Source organism: Caenorhabditis briggsae (genome assembly GCF_000004555.2).
Source record: "Caenorhabditis briggsae complete genome, chrII, whole genome shotgun sequence".
Classification (NCBI taxonomy): domain Eukaryota; kingdom Metazoa; phylum Nematoda; class Chromadorea; order Rhabditida; family Rhabditidae; genus Caenorhabditis; species Caenorhabditis briggsae.
In genome coordinates, this window is record NC_013486.2 from 5,857,989 (window position 1) to 5,869,300 (window position 11,312).

The window sequence follows — 11,312 nt, forward strand, 5'->3', positions numbered from 1 at the left end:
CGTCTTCGAAATATCTCACGGTTTGGCTACAAAAATCAGAACCGAACTTGAACGCATAATAATGAAACAGGCTTTTCTGGAAATTACTAGGTTTAATCGACGAAAACTGACAACATGACATGAATAATAAAAATAGGTTAACAAGCACCTTCGTTGTCTGGCATACTAACAAATCGCAAGCGCACACAAAGAGGCCACGTGTAGAACGAGTATCGCTATCTCTTGTGGACTTTGACCCCCTTGTACTTTGGACAATCCGGACTACGCACTAAAGACTCAAGGGTACGACGCAACAGGTCTTATCTGTAGCCAGACGCGGAAAAACACTTAAAAAAAATAAATTGAATTCAAATTCAAGGTCTTACCCTATATCAGTGTTTGACAAGTTTCCTTTCTGAAACTAAAACTAAACGACAGACGTTCTCTGCGTACTGGATAAGTGATTTTGGCAAGCTAGGACTCCACATGACATGATGGGATTGAGGATCTAGGTCAGAGATCACGTAGTTATCGCTCGGTTTTCAAAAAATATCTATACTATTTATCTTATCTTAAACGTTCTGAAAGTGCATCTGCAATTTTTTTGAGTCATTTTCTTAAAAACGAATTTGACTTTCTGGCAACTTCTAAATTTCAGCAATAGCTGACTTAATTTTTTTCTAACAATTATTGATTTTCCGCTTCAGATGTAGTGTCCGCACTGTTGTCTTATCAACTACGGGGGTCATCAACAACTCTCTAGACTACACTGTACCGATTTTTATGCCTTCTTAATAGTTGTTGCATTTTTCGTTTCATTTTTCTTTTTCTTCAACAACAATGGATAAAAAAACAGCTTGTGCCCATATTCCCGAGCCTTCTGAATTTGAGTATAATACTAGAGATGCTATTATCTATGCACTTGGAGGTAAACTTTTCAAGTAGTTGATATATATGAAAACTGAAAATTTTAGTTGGAGCCCGTGCTAAAGAAGATTTATGCTATGTTTATGAAAACGCCATGGACTTCAAAGTCCTCCCATCATTTATCGTCGCTCCTGGTTTCCAAGCTCATACTTTGATGGATTGGCCAGGAGTAGAGTTCGATTTGCAAAAGTATTTTTTTACTTGTCAAAACAAATTCGAAAACTATAAAATTTCAGAGTGCTCCATGGAGAGCAATATATCGAAGTATTGCATCCACTTCCAGCTGAAGGAAAATTGAAATCTGAAGCTAGAGTAGTGGATATTCTTGATAAAGGATCAGGAGCTCTAATTCTCGGAAACGTAACAACTTATGACGAAAATGGAAAGAAAGTTGCAGTTCAACAGTTCAGCACCTTCCAAACCGGTTACGGTAACTTTGGAGGAGACCGCACATCTCCACATGAATTCAAGGCAGCTACAGTACCAGATCGTGCTCCAGACGCTGTGATTGAACAGAAAACATCAGTTGATCAGGCGGCTCTTTATCGTCTGGGATCTGGTGACATGAATCCTCTTCATGTGGATCCACAATTTGCTAAAATGTCGGGATTCAAAACTCCAATTCTTCATGGATTGTGCAGTTTAGGATTTTCAACTAGGCACGTCATCGCTGCTTGGGCTGGAAATGATTCAGACAAGTTCAAGGCGATGAAGGTATCGAAAAATATAAAATTTCGAAAATAATATTATTGTATTCAGGTTCGTTTCTCATCTCCAGTGCTACCCGGACAGACGTTGGTAACAGAAACCTGGAAGACTGGAAATCGAATTGTATTCCAAATGAAAGTCAAAGAAACGGGAAAAATTGTCATCTCAAACGCATATGTTGATTTGACCGAAGCATCAGAACTTCCAACCGTTCCAACTGATCTTGCTTCCAAATTGTAATTTATTAAAATCTTTTATTACACAAGTTTGAAAAAAATTTAGATCGTTAAATTCGTGTTTCATGGTTTCCTGAATATATTTTGTGAATAAACCGTTTCGAATAAAAACAATGAGATTTCCTTTTTCTTATTTCTTTCCAAGAATATCATTGACACCTGGGAAGTTGACACCGACTCCTGTATTCACTCCAACACCAGCCATCGGTACTCCAACACCGAAATTCGTTCCAACGTTGCCATTCAGATAGTCAACTCCGACATGTTGATTCTGTTGGTAGTACGGACCAACTCCTCCTCCAACATCTACTCCTATCGGTTTTCCAGCTTCTCCCGGTTTCAAAGGAACGCTTACCTAAAAATAATCACTATGAAGTATTGCTCTGGCCTAAGAATCTCAAAATCTCAGAATTGTAGGATTTCAGAATTTCAGAATTTCAGAATTTCAGAATTTCAGAATTTCAGAATTTCAGAATTTCAGAATTTCAGAATTTCAGAATTTCAGAATTTCAGACTAGGGCTGTTTTTTGGTCATTCTGGTTTATTCTTTACCATTTTAGAATGATCTGAAAAATTTCTGGAATGGTCTAAAAATGACCTAAACTGGCCTGAAAATAGTCATGCATGGCTTAAAAATAGTTTCAAAAATGTTCCTAAATGATCTACATGGTCCTAATTGGCCTGAAGATAGTACAAAATTGTTTAAAATGGTCCAAAACTGTTCAAAAAGTTTTGGTCATTTTTCCTCAAAAAATTGGGGAAAATAGCCCAGAAAGACATGCCTATTTAAATGCTCTTTTAAGGATTTCGCTACTTGATCTAAGCTCCGCCCACCCTCGCTGATTGAAATTGGACCAGACCAGAATGAAACTTTAAAAAACCTACAACTGCATGAGTATCCCCTTCGATTCCCAGTGATTGAACCAATGGAACACTCCATCCAGACTTGTATCCATACTTCCCTTCATACCAATTAGCTCCGATCTCCTGATATTGCGACCAATAATCTCTAACACCAATGTGATCGGAATATCCTCCTCCCCATGATCCAAATGGAATATTCATTTCTCTTCCTGCTCCAATTGCTCCTTCCTCATTTATTGGATAGTATGGAATTCCCTTCACACTCCACGTTCCCAGATTCAGTCCGACATTGGAGTTGAAAGCATAAGCAATGTTATAAAGTGGATCGGATTTTGGAAGGAATCTTTGGCAATCCTAGAAAATTTAAATTAGTTTGAATTTCAAACTTTGGAGAGCAGAATTTGGTCTTTAACTCACATGGAAATATCCCTTACACTTATTTCCATATCTCTCTTCTGTCTTGTTGCCTCCAAAACAATGCTTTCTTACAGTTGGAAGAAACTTATTACAGAGTGCTTCTAGATGCAACGCCTTTCGATGAACATCTATATTTTCTGGACGTGGCTCGACTGCCGATGGTGGTCTACTAACCATCATTCCACGAACATCAGCCGCTTTTGCTTTTTGCTCCAATTGCGATTTATCAGTGATTCCTCCGAATGGGGAACTAAATTTTTAAGGTTCAGATGTAATTTTCTATTAGTACCATATCAAACCTTGGTCTATGAGAAACTTCACTTCCATCAATATCAGCTCTATCTACTCCCAAAGCAGAGCTTCTTAATCCGAATTCTTCCATGTTTTGAGCGAATCGCTGCTTCTCTTTTTCTTGTTGAGCCAACAATTGGTTGTAGCTAAATAGCTCAATAGGTTTTCTTCTTTCAGAATCCTTCCAAATCCACCTACCGACTGACATGTGTATTGATTGCATACTGTTTCATCCTATCAAAATAGTCCTGATAGTACTGATCATAGGCTGCCTGGCGAGCTCTGTTGGCTTCTTTCCTTTGTTGTCTCCAATCCTCCATTTGTTTCTCGTATGCATCGTCATAACTTGGTTGACGATGCCTAAAAATCTTGTATTTAAAAATCAGATTATTTCAATAAATCTAAACTACTGTAAAACCTGTAATAGAAGGGCCCCACACTGAAAAGTTGAGCTCTATTATCTCGGTTCGTATGAGAGATATCAAAAATGTGTCAACTGCTAAAATGTTTGGGATATTATGATAAACAATTTATCAGTTGACAAACGTTTTATATGTCTCACAGAAACCAACTTATATTGGCTCAAAGTTGAAAGTTAGAGGACCATTCTATCACAGATTTTACGTTACCTATGTCTTCTTCTTGGTTTTTGAGTGCTCTGTTCGACTGGCGCCTTGGCAAAGTCACTTGGAGAATGATTATAAGAAGGTCTTCTAGCTGATGCGTCTCTGAACAAAAGGTACATTTTCACCCCTTGTTCAACATCACATACTTGGCAATCGGAATTGGTTCATCTCCATTTTGGGGCCTTGCCTCAATCCTCCATAATAATATTAGGAAGGAAAATATAATCAAAATTTGACGAAACATCGTCAAGGGAAGATGTTGAAATGTTGATGATTTTTAAACTGTTAAAAGTTAACAGAAATCAACACGATGATGATTACTGCAGGTTTTCTCCTCTCGTCGTCTTGAATAGGCCGCCCGTATGACCTTGCAGTGAAGACTGACCGGTAGAAAATAAATGGAATTTTGTAGTTTGTATAGTCTTTCATTGTCTAAGCTTGACGAAGAATATGTGTGGTTTGTGATTAAATGGGATGATAGAAATGATCATGTTGAACTGGGTACATGGGAAATTAGGGTTTTAGCGATAAGTGAGGGAAGGTGACTTGAACTTCCAATAACCCGATCAATAATTTGTCTGAAAATTTCAAAACGATTCCTCAAGTCTAGGTATTGTTACGATTGTCCAAAGATGAACGGTGTAATGTTTTATGAGATGAAGCAACTTTGACAAGCGATAACTAAGCTTAAAGTTGATCAAATAGTTTGAAACTTGGTCAGTATACTGATGAATTATATAAATTTTTTCACTAAAATTTTGAGCTCAATACAGCGCTTTAATCCGTTTTTATGGTAGCACAAACTGTTGAGCGGGTAATTATGCTACACCCTGTATAACGGTTTACCGAAGAGAACGGTTCAAATGACACAAATTTCAAATAAATGTTCAAGGTTTTCCACATAAAAATTATCAATTTCCCATCCTTATATGGTTATACGATATTACTTCTCGGCTGAAGCCATTCAAAAATGAAAAAAAAAACAAATCAAAGCAGGAGGAACTGAACCAGCATGTGTCGCTTGTTGGTCTACCTTGCTAGCCACTCGGCTACCGACGCATGTTTACCTCACGTGCGCAACAGTGTTAACAAATTGAAAAGAAAGGAATTGAATTGAATGTTGTAAATCCCATATTCTTTATTTTTGTCAGGTCGATTTTTCTCAAATTTCAGCGAGTGTTGCACTATTATTACGTATTGAAAAGCCCATATTCAATTCTATTAATGAGCGAATTTGAAGAAATTTTTGAATAGCTTCGGCCAACCTTCACCCAAAAGACGTCTGCACAACAACCGCAGCCGCAGCCTCTGTCTATTGTGGGCGGAGTCTCCTCACACACAAAGTATAGAGGGCGGCGGAACCCGGGAAATGTCGGCCGCAGCGAAAGGGGTTGCTATATAAACGTGCGAGAGAGAGGAAGGCAGTTGCATGACGGCAAGGCGAGTACTCGCAGATACGAAACGTTCCCCGTTGAGCGCGCTAACTGTGAGCGAAAGTCCCTGGACCACCGGCAGAAAGTGTCACCCTCTAGGTTGGGTACTCTTTGGAGTTTTAGTCATAGCACAGAGACGCTCCTTAGAACAGCATAGGGCCTACTCTGTTCGTCATGTTTTTGCAATTCGTGAAGGACAACCGGAAGGCACAGCTCACTCGTCCATGAAATGCTTCGTTTCCTTGGAGAGTCAATTCACACTTTTACACACGACATGTCTCCTGAATTTCTTCAGTGTGTATATTCCGCTCCACGCAAGGCTTCTCTAAAATTCTGTCATCGTCTTAATCTTCATATTTTCTGGAATGGCAAAAATCCATCGAGAATGCCGAGAGAAGTCTTTGCCAGCTATCAGATTAACGTTAGCTGCTTATCTGTCATTAGAAGAATTTTGAATCTCCTTTTTTCTAGGAAGCCCATCGATTATTTTTCGGATATCTCCGACTGGACAACGTCTAAAAGGTATTACGTCAAGAATCGAGATATCGTCAAGGAAAATATTCGAACTATAAAATCCAGTCTCCCTCGAGTTCCGGCAGTTCGGAAGGTTTATTCAACTGCTGTAGAAATTCATTTCTAGCATACATTTTTAGGTTCCTCCCTTTTCCTGGCAATCAGTTCAACAGAATACAAGCGTTGTTCCATTACCAATGATTACTCCAAGCCGATCCAGGAGCGTCGACTCAAATGTAACTTCTTTTTTTTTAAATCTCCTATTTCATATTTTTCTGATTCCAGGTAGCTGATGATTGCAGTCAGTTCCGTGCGCTTTTCTCTCGTGGAGATCTCCATGTGAGAATTGTCCATTCTGGAGGACCTGGAGAAAAGTAGTTTCTTTTATTTGAAAATCTAAAGATAAACAAAAAAACTGAATTTCAGACCAAGAGAGCTGCGATGGGCAAAGGATCCATCCCAGATGAAGAACGAAACCGTTTGCAATTTACTCGCAAAGTTCGCTACTGGAATGTCTTTGTTAGATCATGTTAGTTTTTTATTCAAATGTAGCACTTATCTGAGATCTTCAGCCATATCGATTCGTGGCTGAAACTGGGATCACCGATCTTCTGATTGCTCTTCGTAATCATCAAAGTATCGTTATCGTATTACCACAACTCGTTCGAGGAATTCGATCCGGTCTCTATTCTTTTGACGTCGAGAAAAAGAAATTTTGCCTGAAAACTCTGTCAAGAATCACTTCAATGCAAGGAATTGGAGCTCAACTGGTTCCGTTTTATCGACAACTCCTCCCCCCACTCAGTATGTTTATTTTTGATTAAGGTCACCCACAGTAAAACCTCTAATAGAGGGGCCCCTCAACTCACAATTTGAGCTCATTTATCTCGGTTCCAGCAAAAGATATCAAAATGTAGTCAACTGATAAAGTATTTGTCATAAAAACACTAGTATTTTATCAGTTGATACATTTTTGATAGCGTTTAGAAGAACTGAGGTAATAGAGCTCAAAGTAAAAAGTTAGGGTCCCTTCTTTTACAGGTTTTACTGTAAATTCACCCATCGTAAAGCCTGTAATAGAAGGTCCCTCTAACTTTCAACTTTGAACCATTTTTCTCGGTTTATGTCAAAGATATAAAAATGTCGTCAACTGATAAATTGTTTATCATAATATCAAGAGTATTTTGTCAGTTTATCACTTTTTGATATCTCTCACAGAAACCGAGATAAATCAGTTTACGTTTGATAGTGGTTTCATTTTTTCAGGAACGGTTCGTCAATCTCGAAGTAGATCAGATCGTGTTCATTATGACAAAGGAAGACAAATTGAGGAAATTATTACATCAACTTTGAACGATTTGGAGAGAACGGGCGGTCCAAATGCGCTGATCAACATCAAATATCTCATTCCTCACTATGAATCATGTCAGTATGTTTGAAAGGCATTTTCGAATAAAATATTTGTTTATATTGGAGCAATACTAGAAGTGTGAGCAATAACAACAACATCTCTTGATGTTTTGTTTCGAAGGATAGTTTCAATAATAGTATGTCGAAAAGGGATAATAAAGTAAAATGAAATCAAGGGATCTACAAGACCTGGCAATGCATTTGTAGCCAATGTTAAATGTTCTGAAAGTCGGTAATAATCACAGGAAATGAATAATAATACCAACCTGATATTAAAACTTCTTGACCTGTTGCTTGAGTGTAAATATAACTGGAAACCATCGGAACATACGATATAACTGGTAATGTAGATTGTACTAATAGTCCATGAATTAATTTTCTAGCTTGTAATTTAGTTTTATTCGCCATATTTTGATGCTTTTTGACAAGTCTAAGCCCTTTGGTAGTTAGAATTAAACACCCTAAAGGGATCCCATATCCTGCGATGCTAATTAAAATTGTTGCTGAAATAAATTCGAAACTTTTGAGATCCGAAAATCCGGGAAACGGGAAATAGTTGGTTAGGTTGTATGTCGGGTGATCAAGAATAGTAGCATGTTGAACTGATTGGAAATCCCAGGGTGCTAGAAATGGGATAACCTGGAAATATACATTTTTAGAAGGAGTTTTAGTATTTAGAGAATACCAGAACGTATAAAGGAACAAAGTACGATAATGCGATGAGCATGAGGCTTTGTTTTCTAGTTACACCATTCATAGTCAGTGACAGACAACGAAAAATTACTGTTATCAAAATAGCCAAACCAGCAGCCACTCCGAAAGCCTAAAACATACGGTACCGGTGAATAAAATATATAAAACAAACACTTTTCAGTTGATTCTCGGTATTTTTAGGAGTCTGGGGCTCGGCTATGAAGTTTCCGGTCAATTTGAATTTTTTGGTGGGTGTAAAATAGACCTAGATTGAAAAATTTGCATTCACAGATTTTTCCAAAAATTCATAGTTTTTCAGCTGTTTGCCGATTTCCGGAAGACGCTTGTTATTTTTACGTTTTCAGTACAAAAAACCGGCAAAAAGGGGTGTCTTCAGAAATCACCAAATAGCTGAAAAACTATGAATTTTTCAAAAATTCTGTGAAAGAAATATTTTCAATCTAGGTATGTTTTACACCCTCCATAATTTTCGAAGTTATCGGAAACTTGAATGGTCGAAATGACCGAAAATCTACTGAAAAATACGTTTTTTATATCTTTTTGACCGGTACTGTAACTCTCAAAAGTAAAAAAAAACGTACCATCGCAAAATGATAACTCGCAAAACAGACATTTGGTCCAAAGTACTTGCAAGGTCCCGCGGGAAGAATAGCCAATGTTGTTTTGTTTGCCAATAATCGATGTTGGATAGAAAACGAAAACAACACTAGAGCTAATTGAATACATGCTGTGTTAATCAAATAAAATTTCAGATTTCTAAGATATACAGGAAGTTTATATAGTATCAAAAAAACTAAAATAACTTGAAAAGTGAATCCAAAGACACCATATAGAATCCAGAAGACGTTGAAAATCGGCACATAACAATCGGAAGACGTGCACATTTTGAAAGCACAACTTCTGGCAAAGGGAGAAGTGTATTGACAACATAACTAAATATTATAATCACATTTATTGAAATACTATTATTAACATGAACACTTTTATTATTGGTTTCCGTGTATTCAGTATGATGATAAATTGATCAAATAGGGTTCAGGTTTTCAACTGATCTCTAGGATTCCGATGGTCTTAAATTAATTAAGATCCACTTTTCTGATTATGTAGTCTGCCTTTGTTAAACTCCAACTGAAAAGTATTATTGCATTTTGAATTAAAAATGTTTTCAAGTCTATGTTTTTTCCTAGCACAAAATTTGCTTCAAAAAGTTCCGAAGAGGGACGATGATTTCAGTTCCCGCGCAGTGAGAAATCTAGGCGGCAGTTTAAAAAAGGCGGTCGGCAGCCATGGCCTAGCTTTTTCACTTCGCGGAAACACAAATCCTCGTCCTTCTTCGCAATCCTTTTTGATTTTCAACAGAGTTTTTCTGAGTATTTAAAATGTTTTCTTAACCTTTTCGAACTTTGAGAACATTTTATTGCAAAAGATAACAGAAAAGTTTTTAACCCTTCAAAGACAATAATTATGCATTATGGTTACTTCTTGTGTGCAAAAATTCTTCATGAGATAGTTTTGAGAACATAGTACAAAAAACAATGAGACAGGTTCCCAAGATTATAGAAAATAAGTGTGGGAAATCAATTATATCCAGATGTCGAGTTGCTGATAACGGTAGTGATCCGAGATTGGCGTTTTGGAAGAACAAACTCCAAAACTGCTTGACGGTATGGAACGATAAAATAACATGAAATAAATGGATCCACTAGTCCTGGGAATGCAGAGGAAGCCAGTATAAGGTGCTCTACAGAAAATAATTTTACAAATAGTCTTTAAGAAATCAGACTTACCACAGAGCAAAAGTTCGCGTCCCGTAGATTGACTGAAAACATAGCCAGTAAATGATGGAATGTAGCAGAAAAATGGTAGCATGGATTGAACAATAAGCCCATGGATAAGAGTTTGTGCCTGCTTTTTAGTTCTATCAGACATGTGACTGTGAAAGCGAATTAGAACAAGAACTTTTCTAGTTAAAAGTAAACACCCGAGAGGAATCCCGTATGCTCCAATTGACAAAAGAAAAGTTGCAGATAGGAATTGGGGACTTCCAATATTATAAAAACCAGTAAATGGGGTGTAAATTGAGAGGTTGTATGTTGGATGTTCAATTGATGTCACTTTTTGAACTGCTTCGAAATCCCATGTGTCCGTAAATGGTATTATCTGATAATACAAATGAAAGGAACCTTATTTGAACTATATTATCACTCACCAAAAGAGCCAACGGTGCGATGTAGGATGCAAAAACCATGAAATAAGTTTGATGAGCAGTGACCTGATTTTGCACAAGAACAAGAAAACGGAACAGAACAGTTATGGCAATAGCAGATCCAGCCGCCATACTTGTGGCCTGAAGTTGCAGTTATGAAATACCGTAAAACCTGTAATAGGAGGGCCTCTTAACTTTTAACTTTATCTCAGTTGCTGTTGAAGATATGGAAAAGTTTTTCACTGATAAACTTTATATCATAATATCACAAACATTTTATCAGTTGTCACATTTTTAATATCTCTTGTAGGAAGCGAGATAATTGAGCTGAAACAGACAGTGTGGGGCCCTTCTATTACAAGTTTTACGGTAACATTATTATTTAAAGGGAGGGGGGAGCATGAAAAAAAAATTTCTCAAAACTCTGTTCATCTGAGCCCGCAGAGGAGTATGGGCTCAAGGCTGGAGGTGCCGCGCCGCTACCCGCTGAGCTACGGGGGCGCAATCTGAGGTGGCCGGCACGATAGCAATTCTCTGTGTGAACACTAAACACGTACACCGTCATGTCAGAATTCATATCCTAACTCTAAAAAAATCTCCGAAAAAATCACCTGTATCCCCTCCTTTAGTAAAAACATACCATGAAAATGTGATAATTGATAAAACACATTCTAGGACTGATATAACTGCACGGACCAATAGTCAGAACAGCCGCACTATTGGTATTTGAGAGTAATCTGTGTTGTGATGTGACTGCAGTTGCTACCAAAATGATTTGAATAAACGAAGTGTTGTACAAAAAACATTTGAGATTGTCTAGAGTTGCTGGGGATCGATAATAGATCAAATACAATAGAATCAATTGGAAAGTGATAGCGGATATCCCGCAAAACGGCCAATAATAACTGAAAAACGGAACGTAACAGTTAGAGTTGGAGCACATTTCGCTTTAGGGGGACGAATGAATGAGTTTTCCTCAATTTTTATT

The 11,312-nt window shown here is 37.5% G+C and overlaps 5 protein-coding genes across 5 annotated transcripts; 2 read left to right on the top strand and 3 right to left on the bottom strand.

Annotated features, from left to right (window-relative positions):
• Positions 1–819: 819 nt before the first annotated feature.
• On the top strand, positions 820–1,854 carry Cbr-maoc-1 (the record flags this gene model as incomplete). The annotated part of the gene is made up of 4 exons (XM_002646664.1): positions 820–907; positions 954–1,095; positions 1,143–1,620; positions 1,666–1,854. 4 exons carry the CDS (start codon positions 820–822, stop codon positions 1,852–1,854), a joined length of 897 nt encoding a protein of 298 aa, XP_002646710.1.
• A 126-nt stretch (positions 1,855–1,980) lies between these two features.
• Positions 1,981–4,292, bottom strand: CBG13090 (the record flags this gene model as incomplete). The annotated part of the gene is made up of 7 exons (XM_045242115.1): positions 1,981–2,205; positions 2,736–3,068; positions 3,132–3,381; positions 3,431–3,568; positions 3,621–3,790; positions 4,090–4,150; positions 4,195–4,292. The coding sequence occupies 7 exons, from the start codon at positions 4,290–4,292 to the stop codon at positions 1,981–1,983; spliced, it is 1,275 nt and encodes a 424-aa protein (XP_045095057.1).
• A 1,574-nt stretch (positions 4,293–5,866) lies between these two features.
• CBG13091 lies at positions 5,867–7,433 on the top strand (the record flags this gene model as incomplete). The annotated part of the gene is made up of 6 exons (XM_045242116.1): positions 5,867–6,088; positions 6,135–6,230; positions 6,280–6,368; positions 6,421–6,523; positions 6,567–6,798; positions 7,261–7,433. The coding sequence occupies 6 exons, from the start codon at positions 5,867–5,869 to the stop codon at positions 7,431–7,433; spliced, it is 915 nt and encodes a 304-aa protein (XP_045095058.1).
• Positions 7,434–7,459: 26 nt separating this feature from the next.
• On the bottom strand, positions 7,460–9,002 carry Cbr-srd-56 (the record flags this gene model as incomplete). Its single annotated transcript, XM_045242118.1, has 4 exons — positions 7,460–7,783; positions 7,810–8,043; positions 8,090–8,227; positions 8,700–9,002. The coding sequence occupies 4 exons, from the start codon at positions 9,000–9,002 to the stop codon at positions 7,460–7,462; spliced, it is 999 nt and encodes a 332-aa protein (XP_045095059.1).
• Positions 9,003–9,695: 693 nt separating this feature from the next.
• Positions 9,696–11,267, bottom strand: Cbr-srd-59 (the record flags this gene model as incomplete). Its single annotated transcript, XM_002646668.1, has 4 exons — positions 9,696–9,859; positions 9,906–10,278; positions 10,328–10,465; positions 10,965–11,267. The coding sequence occupies 4 exons, from the start codon at positions 11,265–11,267 to the stop codon at positions 9,696–9,698; spliced, it is 978 nt and encodes a 325-aa protein (XP_002646714.1).
• Between the last annotated feature and the right edge of the window lie 45 nt (positions 11,268–11,312).